Raw genomic sequence first — 24,586 nt, forward strand, 5'->3', positions numbered from 1 at the left:
GAATACGAAATATGTCTATAAGTCTTTGTATTAAGCTCGGACGTATATTAGAGCTCTAAAATGATTATCTCCAGCCTCCTATTTTAGCTAGTTCAGCTTAGCAAGGCTCTTTTATATACATAGCAGCAGCGCTTATACTTAGTACCTATTATCTAAGCTTATGATAAGCGCAGCCTAGGTCTTATATTATAAAAGCAACTTTTTTTTTCTTTTTCTTTTCCTAGTTCATTAGAATAAATACTTAGCTACTTTAACTAAGTGTTATATATAGCTGTGCATAGTAGTTATTATATAAATTTTCTTTTTTAATTCCTACTATAGCAGTTATGGGGACACACAAAGCCTAAGCCTATCTTACCACAGCAATTATGATCATTGTTGAGGATTCTTCCTGGAAAGCTGCAACACGTAGATGAACACCATCTTACCGTACCTAGAACTCGATCTAGGTCTCTAATTATCTCCATACAATACCGAAGTTAACTAATGATTGTGTTTTACCTTGCAGTTGTCGCAAGGATTGGCATACTGCCCAAACTTTTCTGTGCCTCGAGATCTCTCAGTCTGATAGACTCAACTGTATTGATGTGGGCGCTGGGATTTTGATGATAATGCTCTATTGAAGCTTGATCGTCTGGAAACTGTATGTATCTTGAATTGTTTTCGCTCGAGTCTTCCACGGATCTTGCTCGGCGTTTACGGGCACTGGATGTCAAAGAATTAAGCGATTGCAGAGAGAACATGCTTCGTATGCTCTGCACTATGCGTTCTGGCGAGAGTTTCCCAAATATAGGTCTGAGAGTAGGCAGGCAAGCTGCAACGACGGAAATGCCCATTTCGATCATCGACCACCAGATTTCGGTCGTTAAGTGCCCAATACCATCAGCATTAAGATAGGGGTCTATTTTGAAGTTAGTTACTGCGCGCGTTTTTACTTGACATTCTTCGGATGCAAAAACACACTGTTGGTTTGTCGAAGGAAGATTACAAGGCGAGCAATTCCAGCCCCAACAATACTATGGAGATATGAGTATACACAGAGGCATGAAAAGAATTATTGGCTGAACATACACCGCACCCAGAAAAGAGATGGCACAGATCCCCAACTTCCTCCTTATTGACATCTGTAGTTTCGAAATCCAGTATACTGGGATGAGAAGTATCAGGACATCAGTTATGACATCCGAAATTGTAAACGCTTGGAACATCGGGGTACTATTATAGCAATTCTGAAGGAGAAATTTCAAAGGCGCCCTGTTCTAAGTTAGCAGCAACTCTACATGTACCCAAACGTCTTAATATTCGGTAGGGATAGACCGTGTTTTACAAGAGAGCCCAAAACTTTGTTCCGCAGCGAAAGAGAATCGCAAAAAATAAGCCGACGGTCCAGATGGATACAACAACAGCCATTGCAATGCTAACAACGTTGAACACACGGCCGCAAAATATGCGTCGGTAGAAGAAAATGACCGAGAGCTTTGCTGTTCCGAACGCGAGGCATTGAACTAGATCAAAAGACCAGAAGATCTGGTTTTTTCTCGTCAGTCCTTACGACTTTTTGAGTTTGAGCGCTGGTTGGGCAGCAGACCTGCCATGACAAGCAATGTTGCTTCATCTTCAAATCTTTGGACGGTTTTCTCCGAGGCTGGAAGTGCTGGGCTTTCTCTGAGTTCGTAGAATATAGAATGGGGAAACTCGTGAGTATCCGTGTCCTTCTTTTCGAGTATCTGTTGAATTTCTCGACGAATTTGCTGTGTATTCTCAGTTAGTATTATGATTCAAGCTGCTTAGCACTCGCTGCATCCACGACTCAGTATATTCTTAAGACAGGAGAACCTACCATTCTGAACTTTAACATGTCTTTGATACCTTGAGGCACCCAACGCCCTGATAGAGAAGCCGGAAGCATGCGGATCAAACTTCGCACCCAAGCAAAGTGGAGGTTAAACTTAACACCTCTCAACACAGTTACTACATTCTTTCGCATGACTGCTGCCTGTTGTGGGCGGGCAAGGATATTCTGGTTGCGACTGAAGCAGTACTGAGAAACAACGCTGATAGTGTTTCAGACGACTGGCCATGACAAGACAATAGGGGGTAACTTACTCGCTTGCAAAGGCAAAGTAGAAGTCTGATAAATTCACAATTTTGTCTTGCGCCAGACTAGTAGCAAATATATCCTCGAGTTGGGCAGTCTTTGCTTGGATTTGGGGGGCTAGCTTCATCACGCTTTTCGTTGAGAAGAAGGGATTGAGCGAATCTCGTCTCTTACGATGGAGGTCATGCTCAATAGCTCCACCAGTCGAAGTATTGATACCCAGTGCTTTAACTTTCTCCAAGTCTTTGTTGCGTTTGGAATGAGCTCCAGGTGCATATATGGTATCCAGAAAGGCCAGATCGGAGACGGAGACTTCGCGGGGAGTGATACGAATAATAGGGCCTTTGCAGAAAACGTCTTAGATATAGAAGGAGGGCCTGCACTTCCTGAGACATACCGTACTCCTCATGCAGCTGCTTGATCTTGAAAACGTACTGACCGGGCCTAAAGACATCGTAGTAGCACTCATACCAACTTGTTAGCGCCGCGAGTCTTGGGCCGGGGATCTTGGCTAATGGTGAGAGAATAGTACGATGTACGACTATGTATAGGAGTTGAAGCAGCTGAGCGGCAAGGAAGGTAAGAATTAGATTTGAGAGAGTAAAGAAGACCATGGTGGATAAGTTTGGGTTGTCCGGACACAGCCTGCGCGAGGGAATGACAGGTAGAGTTGGTTAGAAATCCGGAAGAAAGCATGAATACTGTCAGACGAGGACGAGGGACGATGCATGAAGATAATGTAAAGCCTGAGGCCTTCACGAGCACGAACGAGTACAAGTATGTAGTCGGCTCCTGCCACATCATCCTACAATGCAGCCACACCTTCAAGTCCATATGACAGCCACAGCATCCCCTACAGATTAACCGCTTAACCAGTAATGCACAACATTTCAAATATCGAGCTATAAAAACGTCTCAAGGAACAAACTGCCCGGGAATAAACATTCGAGGAGTAAAAGTAGCCCTGCGAGAATGAGTTGGTCTGCTGGGGTTCACCGAGGTGCACCGCCTCCTGCACATCTCATGCATCAACTTCTGTTTGTCTGTATGTAACAATACTTTGTGTGTATATTGTGCATCCGCCTCCGAAGGTAGTTATATCCTGCCAATGCTGCTGACTCACCTCGTAGCTGTGATCAAACTGTCGCTCTCATGCATGTCGGCCTATGTGGAACTAGATAATGTTAACCAATTATCATTCAAGCAACTGGCAGCCACTAGACGAGTCATACCGAAGAGGGATCCGAGAGCGAAGTATTCCGACTCTTAGGTATCGACCAACTGATAGATATACTATATTTTTCTGTTCATTATATACTGTAATAGCACATTTCAATAAGCTTCACACTATGGTCTATATGCTATGCTACGAAACTTCACAGCAGAACGAAGAGCCTTTTCAGTGAAAAGTCGTGCAATCAGAGATATGAAATGCAAAGGCCGCCTGAGGCTAGTAGCTTATTTCGAATTAGGTGTATATAATCCTAAGAACATGCTTATGCTGTCACAGGCCAGTGACATGCTGGTGCATCACGTGCTGGGAGCATGTGCCTCCACCCTCCAGAATTCACATAGCCTACGTCATTGAGGTTACTCACACTTCCGAGTGTGAACGCCCTTTGGTACTACCTAGCTTTTGTGAATATAGGCGGGATAATTTCCAACTTCCGAGTTTGAATGCCTTTTGACTCTACCAACCCTGTGTGGATACAGGTGGGGTAATGACTCATACCTATTCCCTAACCTGCCTATCTGAATTTGTTAGTATAAGAAAGGATGGCTTCCTACTCCCTTTTTCCCTCTTGATTTCAAAATATATACCTTATTGAGTAGACTTTTGAAGGTTCCAATTCCGCCGTAGGCAAGCCTGCATGTGTGAGAGTATGACCCGAGTAGTTACATATGATGGCCGAACTAGGCTGGCTTTATAATGCTAGAAAGATAGGAAAGCGTAATTGAAAAAAATGTAGGATATTCTATATGTTAGTCATATCTAGTATTTCCGTGAAGAAAGCGACGGCTCTTAATATTATCGATCTCTATAGTAACAGCGATGATAATAGCGTTAAAGAACTGCTCGCAGAACTAACATCTAGTACAGTTCTAGCAGAAAGCCTATAGTAAGTTCAGAGAACTCTATAGGTATACATATAGTAAAATATATAAAGCTGCAAACTAATAGAAGCTTATATACTTGTAATAAAGGTACTACAATTAAGCGAGGATATATATAACCTTTGACATAGTAGAGCATACCTAGGTATCAACTTTGCATATGTTAGTCCCCCCTCACAAAAGTCTGCTGCCAAGGTCCCTGTTCCTTCCCTTCAGCTAGCTCTACATAGAGCTTCCCGAGAGCTTCTCCACTAATGTTAGACCAAGCAGGTCCTCCATTAGCAGTGCGCTCATTCGCATAATAGAATCTACCATCCATTCGTTAGCCGCTCCATCTCCTCAAAGACCAAGGCAATCAGCACGTCCTTGAATCTGTCCTCTTTGTACGCTGCAGCAGCAGTGCGAATAATATGCGCCGTCGCACTTGTTCCAGCACCTAGATCCATCAACCCCGGAATGACGGTTTCGTTCAAGTTATGTCCCGTGTAAATTAGTCTTTGAAGAGGAGCGCCGGAGCAATTTAAAGGCAAGAACAGCTTGCTGGCCTGCTACGAAAGCGCTGGTAGTATTGATTACCAAGTCCTTCTCAAAATCTTCTACTTTGAGCAAGAGCGGATCTTCGGGCGGGTTTTCGGTCAGTTCTCCGACTTTTGGCATCTGCATATATCAGTAAATGTTTCTATATATTTCTCGGGCAATATTATGCAGCTTGCTTACCATTATAAACAACAACACTGGGTTCACCCAACAAGTTTTTGGTCTTGGCGAATGCAGTCACCACGGCGCCTGGATTCGAGACATCAGTGTGAATGTGGATTTCCGAGGGGCTGTTGTCTGATTCTTTTTGGGATCGGGATGCCAGAATACTCCTACTTCAGCTTTTAAAATACTGTTACTTCGTGTTTTAAGGCTTCTCAGTCACATGAGAATCATCAGTAGGCGTGAAGTCACGGCAAGCAGGTGTTGACAACGCATCTCACAAATCGGAGTCACAATGCCACTTGAAAGCCACCACAATGCGTCTACGGAACTTGATGCAACGCGATGATCTCTCCCGTTGAAATTTCGTTTAAGCATCAGACATTAATGATACCTCGAGTCATTCTCGAAATCGGCCTATAATGCCAGAATTTCGTTGGTGCGGGCATCAATACACCCGTTCCATGGACATAGTTGATGGGCACCAGCATGCTGGTCAATTTAGTTGCAATAGAGATCCTGGATGGGATCCCTGAACAGAACTATCTACTTGTTTCTTCATCTGCAATCTACCATTTTTTTCCTTGTCTAAAGTTTGCTCTTGGGTGTTGCTTTTTCTTGTTTCACCATCCGAGCACTGCCCCTCAATTCACGAACGCGAATTTCACTTCTAACCTCTTCACACACAAAACATTTTAACGAATGAAACTCAAACCTCTTTTGCTTCTAGATCTACGTCAAAACCTCCTGATTTTAGCCTTGCTGTTAATTTCAGTTAAAACGTCGTCACGGGCGAGATTTCTGCGAGTGTTTCCACAGCTCACGAGACTTCTGTGAACGCGTGTGAATCTTGAAAAATGGCATATTCATCTACCCCCTGGCCTCAAAACCCACTGCCAATCCTTCCTTACTCTGGGTATACAAGCAGCGGATGGATTGCTATTAATACGCCTCGGACTCTGTTCGCAGGACGCCAGTCGCCGGATCGAGCACGCGTACAGAAGGGAAAATGCAAGACTCCAGTACGTGTGACCGAAAAGATGCCGCCCATCGAACCTCACAACACCGTTTCTCCCCAGGAGGGGCTACAAAACCTGACTCCGACTGAGAGGGAGGAGTGGGAACAGGGATTCGACAAAGTCCTGCAAGGTGGTGAAGATCTTGAGGACGACTTGCCAGGCCTCTCCGATCTCCCAGATTTGGCACGAACCGCTTCGAAGACTCCACTAAGGTCTTCACCTTGTTCCCCTACACCTAGATGCCAAGCTCGCAAGAGCCCAGGACCATCTTCGAAGACCTGTAGCCAAATGCATACAGTTGTGATTGGCGATAGTGAGGATGAGGATGAGGATGGTGATGTGATCGCCGAAATGGAAGGCAAGATGCCCAGAACTCACGACTAACATCAGATGCTGACGGATTTGTAGGACATAACTTGCGAGCACGCTCTACCATACCTCAATACAACATGAATGTATTGGGCAGGGTAGCTGCTGGAGATACGAATGACGGTTTGTCTGTGCGATCTCGTCGTCGTTGGCCGGATTGGGCGGAACGATGGCACGAAGATAGACTTCGTCCGCGACACGGAAACCCTCGATATCTCGAGGCCCATCCAAACAATAATTGGCGTTTGTGGGGGAATAATGAAGTTCGGGAGGCTGATATTGACGTGCGCGATGAGGTGGTACAGGACCAAGTCATGGAGTCTATCGAAACAGATTACGCCCCTGGGAAATACGATGTTGAAAGAATAGCAGACGAAAGGAGACCTGGTGGACACAAGTTCCTTGTTCAGTGGGTGGGCTGGGAAGAGTTGGAATGGATACCCGCCCGGGATTGTTTTTGTCCGGACCGTATCGCCGAATTCAGAGCAACCCAGCGTGCCAACTTGCTCGCGCCACAGATTGATGGGCCAGAGTCCGAAGCAAAAAGCCTCAGGCAATTGACTGAGGTAGCACGCACTGCAGCGGAAAGGGGTGATGGTCCTAACCCCTCCCTTCAACGACGAGCCAAGAATGGAAGATTTGCACGGGGAAAGGCTAGCGGTGATGAAGTTAACAACAAGCCGGCTGCGGTGGATTTAAGCAACCCCCAGGTTGAAGAGGATGCAGAGGATGACGACATATGTTCACGAGAACGTACTCAGAGATCGAATACTGCCATTCGCCCTAAGAGCAGAACGCTATCTGTATTACAGGATACCCCACAAGTACCCAAGGACAGCGAGGTGCTTTGGGTCAGATCACGAACAGTCACCCTCGGTTCAGCAGGAAGTGGGACAACTGACAACCGACCTTTGCAACTGGAACCGACGTTGAAAGAAGACGAGAAGGCAATTCTAAAGCGAGTCTATCAGGCCAAAGAGGAAAAGAAGATGGAAAAACTCTTGAACACGGTCCAGAAAGGCTCGCAGCAACGTCAGGAGGGAGAAGACCAAGGAAGGGCAAATCAGGAGGAAATCGCTCGAAAAGCAAAGCTGGACGTAGCTGGAAAGCACGAACGTAAAAAGAGGGAGCGCAACCAGGCGAAAAGAGAACGCAGAAAGGCGAAACAGAAGCGCCGACGACTCTCGAGAGAAAAGAACGAGATCATTACTCATGACTCCGATCAGGGGCTCCAGAATCGGCCTCTGTCGTCTCACTCTGGTAAACGCGCAACGCAAGACAAAATTGCTGCAGCGTCCGCTGTCGCTGTCGCAAAAGAAAAGGCGCGCCAGAAAGAAATGTTCTCAAGTCACAAGACAAAGAACAGGAAGGATCGGTCGGCTTCGTCCATGCGTCGCAGCGAATCCGGTGACAATTTTCGGGCTCTTCGAGAGCAAGAGCACCAGGCAGCTGCCGGCCCCAGTGCTCTACGTCCAGAATTTCAAGACTATATGAATAAAAAGCAGTATGACGCTCTTCTCTCGAGCTCAGGAGCAACTTCACTGAAATAATGGGCGCTCTTGCCACCTCGGAACACCCTAGTACCATGATGTCAGTTGAGGAGTAGGGGGGCTATTGTTCAGTATTCTTCTTTAATGAAGCATCATGCTTTTTGCTCTTATTTTTATATGAATACTGTGCGATCTTATAGAATCAATGTAATTATGAAACATCTCTTCACAAATTGATTTGGGGGATATTGATGCTGCTATTAACCGTAGAAGGTGCTCCATATAACAGCTTCACAAGTACCTTGAGTGCTTGACCTGAAATTCGTTCTCAGCTCACCTTTTGAGCCAAACTATCCTGACCAGCAGAGGGACTTGTTACCTATTGAGCGCGATAATGTTGAGGATCAGGCAGGACTTCTCATTGAGGGGTATTAGCGCTTCGATAAAGCCAGAGGAACTTCTGGGTCACAAGGAGCATCGAGGGAGCCCGGAAATAATTTGGCTCAGCGCTTATGTAAGACCCCGCAAAACTCTGATCAAAAGGAGGTGGCGTAACTGGCGTGACCTCCCACTTTGGGAAGAGCCGAGGCAGGAAGGCATCACACGAGTGACTAGGTAGTAACGGCACGTTAGCTACCGTCTCATTGCGATTGATCCTAATATTGCGAGTATTTTACAGGAATTACTTACTCATAATTAATGGCGGTTAAACATCAGGCCCAAAGTTTGTGGATTGTGAGAGCGACTGAGGTTGCTTGACTACTCTAAGCGACAAACTGCTGTCGAAGTGTAGACGATTTAAGCTTGATTGATTCATGCAAAGGAACGAGGATGATCCTGCTCATCCCATCCAGTTTGAGACTTCCCACTGTCGCCATGGCCCGCGTAGGGCCACTATTGCGATTTGCAATTCCCAGATCTCGGTCAAAACGTGGGTCCGTGAGCCTTCGGAAACGGAATACGATGCACGTAAACGCCTTAGCCTGTCAGTCCATTGGCCGCACGGAAGCCACCTTTTGTATTGGGATCTAGTCAGGAACCATACACATAAGTAAGCGGCATGTCTGACCACCCTCCCCGCCCCCCTTCCACGCTCATTTTTCACACATGTCGCACATTACTGAGACAGTCATAGTCGCGATGAGGGCACAAACAACCAAAAAAGGCAGAGGAGCTACAAATACATAGTGAAGGTCAAGAGTGCACTCACTCACTCCCAGAAGCAATACGATAGATACTCTCTCATCTCCTCCGAAGATTCTCACGCCGGCACTAAAAACCCGCAATGAATGAATATCCTGATTTCGGAGAGCATGAGCTAGACAATAACGATAATGCAGTGCCTATGGGAAGACTTTCTACCGTCTTACTACTACTTCACCTTCGCTTCTAGGAGTCGATTCTAACACGGCCCAATTTTGTTGGAGTTACTGGTCCTGCCGAGTAGAAAGCGTCAGAATACGGCGTATGTGGAGACTTTAGAGCCAGCGGCTGAAGCCTCAGAACGGACTCGTTTGAAAAGTAACGCTAGTTCCCGTCCAAAGCAATATTCCATTCCAGTTTCTACCAACCCGAATGGCTAAGAAGGTTATGGACCCCGCGCTATACACACCTAATTATCTTCTCATCTCAACTTGCCGCACGCCTGCAGGTACGGATGTACTGTTTGAAATGCAAGCAGACACCAGGAGAAAGCGGGCGGCACAGCAAGCCTACTGCTGCCCTGATTAACCCGAGTCATCAAGTGATGGCTTTTTTCTATGCGCCTTTCTCCTCTTTCTTCTTCCCTTCTTCTCTCCATCGAAATCATCAATAACCTCCACCTCTCCTTACCACTTCCCTCAACGGCCATCGTGCTGTGCAGACTTTTGTTTGCGTCCTGTCTTTGACTCCCCACTGACTACCCAGTCACCACAATCGTTACCAGCTTCGATCATACCACAATCTTTTCAGAATATTTTTAATCATATTTTATCATAATGTTTTCTACCAAGTCCATCTTTGCCGCTACTGCTGCTTTCTGCTTGATATCTTCCTCGGCCGCGTTGTATGATGCAAGCTCCAAGTCTAACGTGGCACTGTATTGGGTAGGTCTAACAAGATATATGGTAGTGGATTAGCTGATACTTGAGTAGGGTTCAGGTGCCAATCAACAAGATTTAAGGACTTTCTGTGATGAATCGAGTGTCGACATTATTCCCATTGGCTTCATCAATGTCTTCCCGGACCAGGGCAATGGATTGATAGGTGAAAATTTTGGAAACAAGTGCTACGGTGACAGCTATTACCAAGGTCCAGGAAACGATCCTGCTGAGAACCAGCTTCCAACTCGGTGCCCAACCGTCCAAGAAGACATTCCATACTGTCAACAAACAAGAAACAAGAAGATCCTTCTCTCCCTGGGAGGCGCTAGTTCAACTTATGCGCTCACAGGAGCAGACGAGGGAATTGCTCTCGCGGATTTTCTTTGGGGTGCTTACGGACCATTGACCGATGATTGGGTCGCGGCTGGCGGTCTTCGACCTCTGGACCGCAGCTCTACTAACACTGATACCTCAACCGAATACCAGATTGATATCGATGGTTTCGACTTTGATATCGAGTACACATCTTCTGGTAAATTACCTCTAGGCAGATCAAATAACATCGCTGACCGTATTTAGACGCACAAGCCGGTTATATTGCTTGCATTGATAGACTTAGAGAGAATTTCCAACAGAATCCAGCAAAGGATTATATCATTTCTGGTGCCCCTCAATGTCCACTGCTGGCGTCAAATGGCTTCCAGGATGCTAACATGGGCAACATGATCCTTGCCTCCACTTTCGACGTTATATGGATTCAGTTTTATAACAACGATGCAGCTGGTTGCACTGCCCGCAACTGGGCCAATGCTAACCCCAACTATCCAACAACCAAGTCTTCCGCTACCACATTGAATTACCAGGCGTGGAAAAACACAATCAACAGTGGAGCTAGCAATGGAGCCAAGATCTACCTTGGACTTCAAGCGGGACCTGCGACCAGCTGCGCGACTCCTGCAGGATATGGAGACTTCCTTAACGCAACCGAAGCCAACAACCTGATTTCGGCTTTCCAGTCGGATGATCAATTCGGAGGTGTTATGCTTTGGGAAGCCACATCTGCTCTGAACGATTGTGATTGCGGAACACCATACTTTGATGTTATCAAGAATTCCTTAAATGGTATTTCTCCACCGAAACAGTGCACATCGACGGTTTCGTCTAGTACCATGAGCAGCACTAGCTCAATTTCGTCCTCAACATCTTCATCGAGCAGCTCTGTTGTGACTACATCATCCTCGATATCTTCATCTTCATCTTCCAGCGTTGCTCCAACCACGTCATCCTCGGTTCCTTCGTCTTCGTCCTCGTCGTCGTCGATTTCAAGCACAAGCAGCAGGTAAGTAATTTTGCAGTAGATTCTGATTTTAGATATTTCTAAAATGTCGTTCTGCAAATTTACGAATTATGATACTAACTTTCCACCTTTAAAGCTCCTTTTCATCGTCCAGCAGCTCTAGCACTTCCTCAGTTGGACAAACTTCCAGCAGCTCAAGCTCCGCAGTTGTACCCACGACTAGCAGCTCCGTTTCATCATCTCAAACGACATCCTCGAGCTCCAGCTCCCTGGCCGCACCGACAACAAGTAGCTCCGTTACATCCTTCAGCAGCTCCAGCAGCTCGTCGGTTGTATCAGCCAGTAGCAGTTCCAGTTCCGCAGTTGTACCACCACCCAGCAGCTCTGTTTCGTCATCCCAGACGACGTCGTCAAGTGTAAGCTCCCCCGCTGTACCAACAAGCAGCAGCTCCGTATCATCGGTCCAGACGTCATCTTCTAGCTTAAGCAGCAGCACGGTGGCGCCAAGCTCTTCATCCCTGTCATACCTGACCCTGCCTCCGTACACGAACTCGAGCATATCAGCTCAGCCAACATTGCTTTCGACCTCTTCGGAGAGTTCCAGTACACTAGTAGCTTCATCTAGCATCGTTGTAACAACAAGCATCGAATCACCATCTGGAAGCACCGCGACAAGTGGAGTATCGATATCCTCATCTGCAGCCGCTGTGACCGGAGTACCGGTATCTTCTACAGATATCCCATTGACCACATCAACAGTCTTTACGACTTCAGTCTACACAGTCACGTAAGTATTACACGACCTCGACATACAGAATAGAGTACTAATTAGGACCTAGATCATGTGCTGCCACTGTAACTGACTGCCCAGCGCGCCTGGGCTCTGTGACCACCGAAACCATCGCTCTCTACACCACCGTCTGCCCTGTGGCTGGACAAGGCAATGGAGTCTCTTCGGCGGGCCCTACTGGAACACCCGCGCCTCCGGCACCAACATCTCAAGTCACGCAATACACCACTTCAACAGTATACACCACTAAGGTCTACACCGTTACTTCGTGTGCTCCGTCGGTGACAAATTGCCCTGCCAAGATCGGAAAATTGACTACCGAGACCGTGGTTCTCTACACGACATACTGTCCAGTTGCAAATCAGACCCCGGCATCATCTACACCTGCTGCTTCTACACCTGCTACTTCTGTCCCCGTTGCATCTGCACCTGCCACAAAGCCATCTGCTCCAGTTGTCTCTCCTTCCACCCCGGTAGCATCTAGCCTCTCTTCCTCCGCCACAACATTGTACAGCGGCAAGGAATCTACAACATACGTGACTGTCCAGTTCGCAGCCTCAACCGCATCTATTTCCCAAAGCGCAGCCTCGAAATCTGGGGGTGTTTTTGTCGTCCCCTCCCTCTCCAGCTACAGCTACGCCTCAACTTCAGCGGCTGTTAGCGCGATCCCTTCCATTGTGACCGTCATTCCTCTCCGTGCCACTACACTTTCCGCTCCATACCCAACCGGCTCTTCGAGCAAGAAGACCCAGCAGGGAACTGGAACTGGATTACCAAGTATGAGCCTTGTATTCAAGAAGCCGGCGGGAAGTAGTGCTGCGCCTTCGAGTGCGACTGCGACACCTGTGTACCCTGTGTCCACCAAGCCGGCGGGAAGTAGTGCTGCGCCTTCGAGTGCGACTGCGACACCTGTGTACCCTGTGTCCACCAAGCCGGTAGCGAGTAGCGTTGCGACTTCGAGCCCAACTGCGACACCGGTGCAGTTCAGCAGCGCGGCAGGACAAGTTGGAGGTAGCTTTGGGGCTGTGTGTGCCATTGCTCTGGGTGCAGTTGCGATGTTGTTGTGATAGATAATTCATGTGGAAATTTTATCCGCTAGTTTACTCATGAAGAGAGATGTAAGCCCGAGTTGAACAAGAGAAAATATAATGAAAATAAAACCAATTGCGATGTATATCAACTTTAACGTTCATGTTGTATCTATATTTACTATCACGTCCTGTTCAAAAGATTCTAAAATACAACCTCGATATAATATGAAAATCACAGCTAAGTGGCTACAACCATCTTTTCGCCCCCAACATTCTCAATCTGACGATTCTATTGTAAGTCATAGTTCAAGGGGTTTTGGGAGTCTACACGTGAGCATCTTCAGAAAATTTAACATTGAGCAAATAACCAAGTAATCTCCTCCGTATTATTCCGAGGGGTAAGACGGGGTGGAACTATAGACACGGACGTTTGCAACATTTCATCCTACCATCAATCGTGCTTTGCAATCTCAATCACAATCTTCTTCGCCGACACCCCCTTTCTAAGAATATCAATTCCCTCCTGAACCTTCTCTAGCCCCCCCTCCAAAACCTCCGGGTCGGGCTTAGCCTGAAACCTCCCAGCCGCCAAAGCCTGCGGGAGGAACTTGCGCCAAACCGCATCCCCGATATCGAGATCGACAAGTCCAGGATCGAGGCCATTAACTGCGTCCTATGGTAAGCAAAAGTCACCAGAAGGATAAGAAGACTTTGGAGCATACCAAACGCGAATTCGACATCGTCATATTCGGTTGGCAAGGGCCAAAGAACAACGGGGAGCTTGCCGCCTCCAATGTTGTGTAGGATTGTCGCGCAGGCCTTTTGAGAGCTTTCCACGGCGATAGCATCAAAGACCACATCACCGGTTTTAAGGACTTTCGAAATGTCTTGAATGACGTTTGGGGCTTTGTGATCAAAGACATGGGTGGCGCCAAGCTCCTTTACGTAGGCCTTGTTGTGTGCTCCTGCTGTTGTGGCAACAGTCAGTCCAGCAGCGAGTGCCAATCTGTGGAAGGTACGAAGTCAGCGTTGGTCCTTTATGTAGAAGAGACACTATATTACAGATGGATGGAGGGTAGAGATTACGCTTACTGAATTGCTGTAGAGCCAACCGAGGAACTACCACCCCAAATCAAGATGGTCCTCCCAGTCGGTTTCGGGTCGACGGACGGGAAGGGGAGCTTGAGATGTTTGAAGAGCCCCGTAGACGCAGTGTCGATTGCGAGCGGAAGAACAGCGGCGTTGGCCAAAGGAACCGAGTTCGGAACTTCAGAAACGAGGATCTCGCGACAGGTTGTGTAGTGTTGGAAGCCAGCATTGGTAGCCTTTAGGGTGAGAAGACTGTCACAGTGCCCAATAACTCGCTGGCCGATTTCGAATCGAGTCACGGCTGAGCCAAGTTGTGCGATGGTTCCAGAGACGTCGACGCCGATTATGAAAGGATATTGGGGGTGGGCGTAAGGTTGGTCTTGCATCTGAATACGAGTAAGCTGATGAGCAATAGACTTCGTCGGAATATGGAGAGTCTTACGATCCAGTCGGTTGGATTTACGGCTGCGTATGCTACTTTGATCACTACCTCATTCTCAGCAGGATTAGGCGTAGGGCCAGGTCCAATTTCCATCGAAGGTGCTTTCTCGAATGGAAGCCATGCCGCCTTATTGTCGGTGATTTGTGTCATGACTCAAGGAGTTTGAAGCAACGAAGACTGAGTTCTCTGGATTTAGAGGCACAAAAAGTAGTGTTCTCCATCTCCCTATATATATCGGCGGAGGTTTTATTTGCAATATTGAATCCCCGGTGTGGAGTACCGTGTAGAGGTGCAGAAGACGTCAAATATGATTGAAAATCGATATTTATCAAATGATGTTTCCAGTCTAATATTGGTAATCGTAAATAAGGCCGAGAGTTTCGATCGGATAGAGGCATTCTCAAGCGAACCCCTTTCGCTTAGTGCCGGATTGGTGGGGGTTTATGTAAGCATGCAACGGAGTTGCGTGGTCCTTCGCATCATCCCTCTTAATGCTTACCTACTCTACACATATTTCAAAGCAGCATATGCAACGAACGAATCTCTTCCGGCCTGGCTTTAGTGATGCAAACAATTCAACATGGAAGCATCCGCCCAAGCAGAAGCAGAACAGACACTGAGGTGTACAATTTGCGCCAAGAACTTTGAAAATCGTAAGTAAGCTACTAGCCCCACAAAATCCCGCATTCTTCGCTGTTAGTAAAGTCCCGTTCCAATAATGAGAATGCAGGGAAATCATATCTCCGACATGGTTCTTACTGCCGGAAAGCAAAGACTCGGGTAAGATCAAGAAAAAAAGCATGCGTAGCTTGTACGAAAGCGAAGACACGCTGCAATTTGATATACCCAGAATGTTCTCGATGCGTGGCTAAGAACATCACATGTGGCTATGGCCAAACTGTACCAGTAGGGTCGTTGGTTACTTCAGACATACCTTCAATGCAGACGGAGATGCCGCTACACTTACAGATAAGCCCAAACTTGGACTCTGCGGAAACGTCCCTGCAACTAGTTTCCACCACGACCAAGCCTTTTACTCCATGTCAAGACTCAATGTCCGATTTCGTTACTGTGCTTCCTTTCGAAAGTGATATATGGAATTTTGAGCCTGTGGATAATACATCCACTTATATCGAAGATCCAACGATCGAAGAAGCCAATACTGGAGAGTTGTCATTATCTAAATTTCTTGGATCAATCGACTCGGTATCTACTTTTCCGAACGAGTCTCAACTCACTTTCCTCCATTCTCTTCCAGCCACACTACCAGCAGATGGTATCGGGCTGAGCCCGGACCTTCCAGACATTGAAGACTGGAATACTTCTGGATTTGACGAAATTATGCCCGAATCAGTGAAACTGTTTTCGGTCAGAAAAGCCCCGAAACGTCAACTCTCTCTCAGCAGAAGCTACCTTCTATGTACCCTGCGGTCATACCCACATATGATGATTTCTCATCAGAGCCTTCCACCCTTCATACACCCATATTACGGTTACGGCGGCAATACATCTGGAAATGAAATCGACACTCACCAGTACGGGCTAGCTCCTCTCAACAACTGTGCTGCCATCGTGAAATGGTATTCTGCGAAGAACCAGGATAATATTGGATTCATTTGGAGAACTATAAGACTGGAGCAAGAGAGACTGTTGGCAGAGGTTGGCCCACTATTTTGCATTTACAAGCTTCTTTTGTTTGTTGGCCTTCTAACCGAGTTATAGTATTCACATTACAGTGACCAGGATGCTGTCGCTGCTCTTCAAGCTATAACAGTCTACTTTCTTCTCCGCATCTCAGAAGATAACGAAAAAGTCACAGATTTTGATATTCCATTAATCTATACTATGGTGGTACGTAAAGTCTTTGCGTCGGTTTTGAGATTGAATTTTTACTAATGAAGTAATATGATGAACAGGAGATAGCTATGAAAGTCAAGGGCATTATTAGAAAATACGACAATTCATCGTTTCGAGCTACTTGGGAAGATTGGATCTTGGCCGAATCACTACGCCGGTAAGAAATGTTTCCGTCATTTGCTGTCCACAAATTTCCAAGGACAAATCCCTGACTTCAGGTTGCTCACACCTCGTAGAACGATGATAGTGCTCTTCCTCATTGATCTCTTGTTCGACATAGCCTCGCCTCTACATTCGTACAAATGCGATGGGAGTTTGCTAAGAGGGCTATCCCTTCCATGCGGGAAAGCGTTGTGGATGGCTTCTACTAGAGATGAGTGGGAGGCAGAATACGCGGTGCAGCGTGAGAAAGCATATGGGAAGAGACAGTTGACTTACGGGGATTTGGTGAACTTTCATCATAGGGAAGAAGGTACTCTGGATCCCTGGTTGTCGCAACTAGACGATTTTGGGACCCTAGTGATGACTGCTACGAGTGTTCAGCATTGGAGTGAGGGTTAACAACAAGTTGATTACTCAAGAAACTTACTCATTGGCATTGGTCAGCTATTTTCTCCAGTGTCATTGATAGGTCGAATCTTGTGCTGGGAGTTTAATTGGTCGTGAATTTCAGAGAGAATAGTTCTGCCACGGCTCAATAGAACATCAATATAAAGGTTTCATTGGCTAAGATAATTATAAAGAGAGAAGCTAAAATGGATAGAAATCGAAAGTTGGGAATAACCTCAAAAGCACGGGCCATCTACTTGGCGAGTTTTTAGCACCGCGCCTCGACCCATAATGTGACAGGTCTTTCATTTTGGCAAATTCCATCCATCGATTATTCATTGCGCAACGTATTCACGGCCACCCAGGCAACTCCGCATGACGATATTCACAAGGGGGAACAATGTTCATCACATTCTTTATTCACGACTCCGATGTTTGGGTTCCCATGATTCAAAAACCCGTCCGTCAATCACTTGAATCTCAAATGCCGTGCTATCTCATTCCTTCAGCCGTCCATAAAACATCTCCAATTGCTCCCGCCTCCACCCTTTTTCAACCGATATTTCAACAACTTACCCTTCTCTACTCAAACATAAGAACAACCAAACACCATTCGGATCTTCAACCTCCAACTACAATTCGAAATCTTGCCTCAAGACCGAACAATATGAACGATCCCAGACGTGCTCTGCCACTAAACTCAAGACGCTCGGCCTTGAATTCGGAGCAGTATGCAACTAATAGCCAACGCATTCCTGGACAAAGCCCCAACGGTCCACACACAAACAGAGATAGCCCTTTTCCCAAAGGAAATCAACACTCACTGTCAAGACCAGTTTTTGGATCCAGGATGCCAAGCAGACTGGACGGCCCCCAATTTCAGGCCTATGATCCCAAACGAGCTGTCGGATCTAGGATGCCAAGCAGACTTGACGGTCCCGAATCCCAATCCCAAAGCACCCTGAAAACAAGCTACGATGTCAAGATGGCTACACGCCAACTTCAAATCGAGTCCCTCTCATCAGCGGAAAAGCACGAGCAAGATAAATGGGCGCAGTCGCAACTTTCACTACATTCGACTTGCGTGATGGGCATGAAATGGCTGAAGAACGTTGTTGGCTATCGGTGCAGTGGGGGAGGGCACCTTGTTACCAATGAGCTGCTTGCTAAAGGTAAAGGCGGACTTTATCACCATTGTAATGGGGTTTGGTTGGGGCCGATGTATGGTCAAGAGATTATGGAATCTATGTATGGTCGACTGGGGTTCCGAAGAGAACAGGAGCTTAGAGAGAGCGCTCGTCAGAAGGGTTTCAACAACCACAGTTTCTTAGTTAATAGGAGACGCTGGGCCGTATGACATGTCTGCAACTGTTAGCTCGATCGTGCGTGGCATTCAATCTAGTCCCTCGGAGGTTTTGAGAAGCTGCTCCTTGCCTTTAAGTCCCATTTTATCTGTTTAACGTGATGAAATAAAGCCAATGTATTTGCTTGATTCAAATTAAAAGTATCCGCGAAGGACAAGTACGATAGCTTAACTGTTACCTTGCGGTATATATCTAAAACATACTTTTTTTTGTTTCATTCTTCCGGGTTGATGCAAGATATCCAAATTCAAAAGGGGGGAGGGGCGGGGGGGTTGCACACGTGATCATACCATCAACAGCAAACTACCTACGCAGGTTTAAGGTTGAAAAAAATTATGACAACGCGCCGAAGCCTTCAAGCTCACCCGCACGGTTGTTTGGAGTACAAGTCGTTTGTGAAGGCAATAGTCACCTCAAAAGCGACAATGTGTCCTTCAGGGATATTCACGTTTCTGGTGCGGTGTCAGCCCTTACAGCGAGCGTTATTCGCATTCTCTGAATCATCAACAATCACAGAAGTTTTATAATCACTTGAAAATGACTACAAGACCCCCCTATGATTTCTATTTCAAAGCGAACTTCTTTCAAGAAACATGACAAGTTAACCCTTGACATATATGGACTTCATACACTCGACACTCGAACCCAAGAAGCTACACATCAGGAAGTAACCAACAGAGATCATGTCTCACCGTAGAGACGGACCCTCAAGATCGAGTGGAATGCGCATCAACGTCGGCAGCGACAGACAAGCTATTCCTTCAAGTCCTCCTGGCCCAACGACTTCATCTTGCATGCCCATTCTCGATCATTCCAGCACAACCAGAACCACCGTACCTTCAAATGCCCGTTCTCCAACATTAACCGTTGCAAATAATCTATCAAGTTTGGAGGACATTATTGCTCACCTAAATAGAATTTGAGAAAGTTATACCGTCATTCATATTCGACAGTTCTGCCCCTTCACTTTTCCACACATACCAAGTCTCCATTCACCGCCGCAAGATCTCACGACACCGCCCAGCCTATTGGTTTACAAGACCTTATATGTTTTATCCCCACAATTACCAATTCATCAACTCCAAAAAGCGCAACTCGTCGCACAAGAGTTTTACCCAACCCCCTCCTTCTCCAACCACACCACCCACGCCCCTCCAGCTTCAAAATCCACGTTTCCTGACCTCTCACATCTCAAATGCATCATGTCTTCAGCAACATATCACGGAAAGCCTTCAATGGCGGAAAAGAACCATTTCGAACGACGGGTCTTCCGCGAAGCCTGCCAACGCGTTGATGAACGACTTCTAACCATTCACCTATGGACGCTCAAGGAAGGACTTAAAGCCGAAGCCGAAGAGAGAGCACACCACTCGGAAATCACACACAGAGTAGGACTCACTGCGGAAGAACGGTCGGTTCGGGAGGAGATGCTGGACATCGTGCGACACTTACGCAGGGAGGAAAAAGCAGCTGAGCGCAAGTTTATGACCCCGCCCAAGACGAAGATAAAGTGCATCAAGTCTATGCTCTCACCAACGCACAAGGCCAAGAGACAGAGATCGAAGAAGTTGGAGAGAGTTGCTGTGGCAAGAGTTCACCAGGCAATCGATATCGACGGAGTGGATGCGGAGGCTTTCGAGAAGACAACCTGTGAGGCGAGGAGAAGATTGTGGTATTGGGGTATTAGGGATGGACCGAAATTCGAAATCATTGACATGATGCTGGAGATTCTGATGGGCAAGCGCAGAGTTCAAGATCACTATCTGCATGATTGGGCCACGGCACGACTTTCGAGGGGGTTGGCGGGCGTGAATGGGGATGAGAAGATGTTGGAGGAGGCGTATGAGCAGAGGTTGGATAAACTTCGGTTCAAGAAACGTGAAGACGAGGAGGAATTTGAGATGTTGAGTATCATGCTGTCAATGATAAAGGAGGGAAGGGCGGATGAGGGAGAGGTTGAGCCGTGCGTTGACTTTGGTGGATTGATGCCGAATTTGTACTTCGCTTGATATAGCCACACTTGCTATGCAAATATAAGACTGACGGCGTTTCCGTATATAACGTACGACACCAAGCAAGAAAGAAAATTGACCATGTGCGAAGCGAAAACGTTCCCTCCTTCTATTGGAGGTTGCGAGCCGGTGGAGAACAAGCATAACATATCATTGAGTAAATGTCATCTTGATATAATAATACCACCTTTCAGCATCCTACAAACTTGCTTCTAACAAAAATAAACTATCCATCTATGCCTAGAAGAAGCATATTCATACAGTTTAAACGACTGTGAAGATAGCTTTGACAGCAAATATACACTTGACAGCAAAGTCGCTAGTATCCTGTTTTAAACTTCGACCAAGCACATTGTCGTAACACTTGTCTTCTGACCTTTCGCTCCTGGTGAATTAATGATAATAATGATAATGAAACGTCAATTGATGGCATGTGTACAAGTTGTTGCATCATATAACTTGCAGAATGATAGCGTTGGACCACGGTTATAAACGGTTACTGCCACGAACGTGCCGCGATAGCGAGGTCGCCGCGCGGCGCCACTCAATCCTCAGGACGAGCAGGAGCTCATTCACAGGTTCGCAGGGAATACCACGTATAGGTGTTGAGTCTTCGTCCCCCGAACAAGCTACCATGGATTATCATACGGCACATCTGAATGTCCACCAGTCCCTCGAGAAGTCACAAAGACATATAAGAAATAACAACACATCAAAGAATATGCAAATGATCCACCTGAGACAAATAATATAGCCTGCGAATTTCCTGTATTAGCCGACGACACTTCAGTGTCACATCCTATAGTACCAGCTAGGAAGGAACTTGGAGGCTGGCAAACTTTAGCGGCACGGCCAGACATAATAGCCTATGAATATCTATCTGTTGGTGTCCGCTATTACTTGTTTGTCTCGAGCTGGGACAGTTAGTATGCATATGCTGTCACAGGCCGGTCACGTATGGTGCCGATTCCCCTGGATATATGTATAGTACAATAGCACTAAATTATCCCAACTTAGTTTTGACTCTTTTTGGGATGTTTGGCGCAATGGAAAAGCTATGCAAGTATACGGCCTGTAACATATGTCAAATGAAATCTAAATACAAAAAGTTTACCTCCTTTTACTAAACACCTCCTTCATTTCAGGGCTGTTCGCCAGCTTTTCCGCCACACCAATTTTCGCACCATACCTTAACAGGGCATCGGCAGCAGCAGCATTAGAGGCTATGACTGCGTGGTTTAAAGGAGATCCAGGACTAGGTTCGAATTCAAGGGATTCATTCAGGCCTCCGCAACTAGTGTCGCCATTGACATCTAGATCGTATTTCTTGATAAGATGACTGATTATAGCAACTACCTTATTAGCGTCGTGGCAACGAGTTGCGAAGTGGAGAGCATTGCTCCGAGAGTGTTTGGCACCGCGGGCTATAAGGTGGTTAAAGAGAGCAATATCGCCAGAAGCAGCAGCTTTATTAAGAATAGCACAAGTGTTATCGCGGCACATTCTATCTGCGCCTTTTACTGTTCGATGGCCCCTGAAGTTTATATCCAGTCCTTGGTCAAGCAACCAGTCTATTACGTCTCGACGTTCCCAGGCGTATCTGGTATAAGTGTTAGGTCTTGGACTAAGCTCAAAATCAAAGGAGACCTTTCTAACTCACAGCAGAACATTCTGTTCCGGCCTTTAGTGGAATTCATCTTAAACTCAGATAGAAGTCGGAGCATTTCGATAGAACATTTATCAACAATTAAGAACAGAGGGATTATCGTCAGATCAGCCCCTTGCTCAAGCAAAAAGCTCGCTGGTTCTAGTGAGTTGTGTAGGACTGCTCGTTCCAATAAGGTTTGGACCTCGGAGCTATTAAGCTGCCCAAAAAGCTCTCTAACCTGATACGTATCTCCGTTTTGGTAAGCCGTCCAGCTTTTCTTAAGGGAACCTCTCGTCATCTCGTTCTTATGTTTGCGCTGCAGAAGATGTCAAGGTGAAAAGGTAGATTATGATAGAGAGACGAGCACGGAAACATCTACTGCCGACCACAGTTCCAGAGGCAAACTTAAATAATAAATCTTTGAGATTAAAAGGTTAAAGGGTGAGTTTATTTTCGGAATGGTTGTATAGTAGACCTCAGCTCCCAATAAGGTTAGGTTTGCGAGTAGCTTTAACATATGGCTCGCAGGTTGCGGCCAGGAGTGAGGGGAAATGATCTATAAGCATGTCCCTGGTCCCTTCAGCTAGCGCCATATCAATCATCATGACAAGTCAGTCTCTTTACGTTGGATCTCGGAGAATAGTAGTATAAAGAGAATAAACAAACGTGGGAGCGTGTAAATACACATTCAGGATTAAAGAGGAGACTCTCTTCAACTCGATGCCAAGTTCCATCTAGAGCACAGAAACTATCAAAAGCCTAGGTACGGAGACTTGGTTCACAGTGTGAAAACGTTAACGAAAGCCTGGATATCATATACAGATCCTAGATATAATCCTAAATACCTTTGATCGAAACCTGCTACCAAAGAAATGAAGGAATTATTTCTCACTGGAAGTCCAATTCGCGGTGAAATTCGCGAGGTTGAAATCCCGTACGTTTTTAGTCACCCGTCAACGAATTCCGCGCGACTTATTCCTTCTAGAGTTCCAAAAGACGACGAGGTCCTAATCAAAGTCATTGCAACGGACTCAAATCCTAAAGATTGGAAGGTAACACTCAAGCGCACCTAAATCTGCCCATACAAACCCTGACCAGTCTGTGTCTAGGCGGCCAAAGCGGGCGAGTGGATGAATCAAGGCGATGACATCTCCGGAACCATCTACAGCACCGGCTCAGCCGTCACCGAATTCCACGCCGGCGACCGAGTCGCAGCACTCCATCGAATGTGGGATCCACACGGCGCGCACGCCGAATTCGCCATTGCTCCCGCAAGCACCACATTCCGCTTGCCGCCCAACACTTCGTTCGAAGACGGTGCGACGATTCCACTGTGTGCTATGACTGCCGCACTGGCTCTGTACCAGCATTTGAGAATCCCGCCGCCGTGGAACCCCGTACCAAAGGGCACGAGGTTCCCGGTGCTGGTGTATGGTGGAGCATCTGCTGTAGGTGCGTTTGCGTTGAAGTTCGCGAAGCTGTCGAATTGTAATCCGATTATCACTGTTGCGGGAGAGGGTATTCCTTTCGTGAAATCTTTGAATGCCGCAGATATTATTGTGGATTACCGACGTGGGAGTGCTGTGGGTGAGATCAGGGATGCTTTGAAAGGACAGGAAGTGCTACATGTATTCGATCCTATTTCCAACAAGGACAGCTGGGAACATATCCTGGCGGTGGTTCCACTTGATGGGCATAGAGCGCATATCAATAGCATTAATCCGCCGAGGGGAGTCAGTCCATGGCCACCTGTGGAGATGAAGGAAGTCAAGGGCTCACAGACTTTTATTTCGACAGCTTATGGCAGGTTGTCCCCGTGGGGTTCGGATCGTACTCTGGAGGAAGTAGGGTATGATGGCGAGTTTGCGTATGTCATGTACAGGTACGTACAAAGGTAATGGATGGGCTGATGGTCGAGGCTCATGCTACATAGATACATTTCGCTACTGCTTGAAAAGGGGAAGTTGACAGCCCATCCTGTCGAGGTTTTGGGAGGGCTTGAGGCAGTCGAGCGAGGGTCGATTTTGTTGTCTGAGAGAGCTGTGTCATCGAAGAAGCTTGTTTATCGGTGGGAACCATTGTTCTACTTTCGAACTATGTCTAACTTCTCATAGAATTTCTGATACACCGGGCATCTAACGATGTAGCGTTGATTTCATAACGAGGTGGGATGGTAGCCCGGGCTGAAAATGTAAGTGAAGTTGGACCCTGCGATGGCAAAATTTGGACTCATCATGCAATGACAAGTTTGGGGGAAATTGAGTAGGAATAGGAACAAAAAATGCATAGACAACGCAACGTTTGGAAAGAATTGCTAGACCGGTGAAAGGGTCACTAGTCTAATCGTGGTTCTCCGACCAAAGAATTGAGCAGCAACTCCTTCACCAAGCCTGAGAATGAAGTGACTGCACCCAACAGCACCTACCCTTGAAAAGTTCGACTATGATACATGCACCTGTTTCACCGCACCTGTTCCACCGCACCTGTTCCACCGCACCTTGACATCTTTGCGTGGTATTCGAAAAAAGAGAGACGCGTGGCGAATAAGCACTTTACGCGTGCGATTACCCCGCGACGCGAATCAATGCCGAGATTTGTCGTGGCGAGATGGGAGAATTCTCTTGTACGTACGT

General features: G+C 46.7%; 4 protein-coding genes across 4 annotated transcripts; 2 read left to right on the forward strand and 2 right to left on the reverse strand.

Annotated features, from left to right (window-relative positions):
- Positions 1-1,541: 1,541 nt before the first annotated feature.
- On the reverse strand, positions 1,542-2,712 carry TRI4 (Cytochrome P450 monooxygenase; the record flags this gene model as incomplete). The annotated part of the gene is made up of 4 exons (XM_031147051.1): positions 1,542-1,751; positions 1,841-2,054; positions 2,107-2,440; positions 2,496-2,712. 4 exons carry the CDS (start codon positions 2,710-2,712, stop codon positions 1,542-1,544), a joined length of 975 nt encoding a protein of 324 aa, XP_031007670.1.
- A 10,731-nt stretch (positions 2,713-13,443) lies between these two features.
- orsE_1 (Dehydrogenase) lies at positions 13,444-14,673 on the reverse strand (the record flags this gene model as incomplete). Its single annotated transcript, XM_031147052.1, has 4 exons — positions 13,444-13,658; positions 13,715-13,998; positions 14,085-14,467; positions 14,524-14,673. The coding sequence occupies 4 exons, from the start codon at positions 14,671-14,673 to the stop codon at positions 13,444-13,446; spliced, it is 1,032 nt and encodes a 343-aa protein (XP_031007677.1).
- A 2,923-nt stretch (positions 14,674-17,596) lies between these two features.
- LHYA1_G002075 (uncharacterized protein) lies at positions 17,597-18,286 on the forward strand (the record flags this gene model as incomplete). The annotated part of the gene is given in 2 exon segments (XM_031147053.1): positions 17,597-17,658; positions 17,674-18,286. The coding sequence occupies 2 exon segments, from the start codon at positions 17,597-17,599 to the stop codon at positions 18,284-18,286; spliced, it is 675 nt and encodes a 224-aa protein (XP_031007676.1).
- A 4,539-nt stretch (positions 18,287-22,825) lies between these two features.
- fsr4_3 (Trans-enoyl reductase) lies at positions 22,826-24,067 on the forward strand (the record flags this gene model as incomplete). The annotated part of the gene is made up of 3 exons (XM_031147054.1): positions 22,826-23,005; positions 23,063-23,835; positions 23,887-24,067. The coding sequence occupies 3 exons, from the start codon at positions 22,826-22,828 to the stop codon at positions 24,065-24,067; spliced, it is 1,134 nt and encodes a 377-aa protein (XP_031007675.1).
- Between the last annotated feature and the right edge of the window lie 519 nt (positions 24,068-24,586).

Source organism: Lachnellula hyalina, assembly GCF_007821495.1.
Source record: "Lachnellula hyalina strain CBS 185.66 chromosome Unknown contig00025, whole genome shotgun sequence".
Lineage (NCBI taxonomy): Eukaryota > Fungi > Ascomycota > Leotiomycetes > Helotiales > Lachnaceae > Lachnellula > Lachnellula hyalina.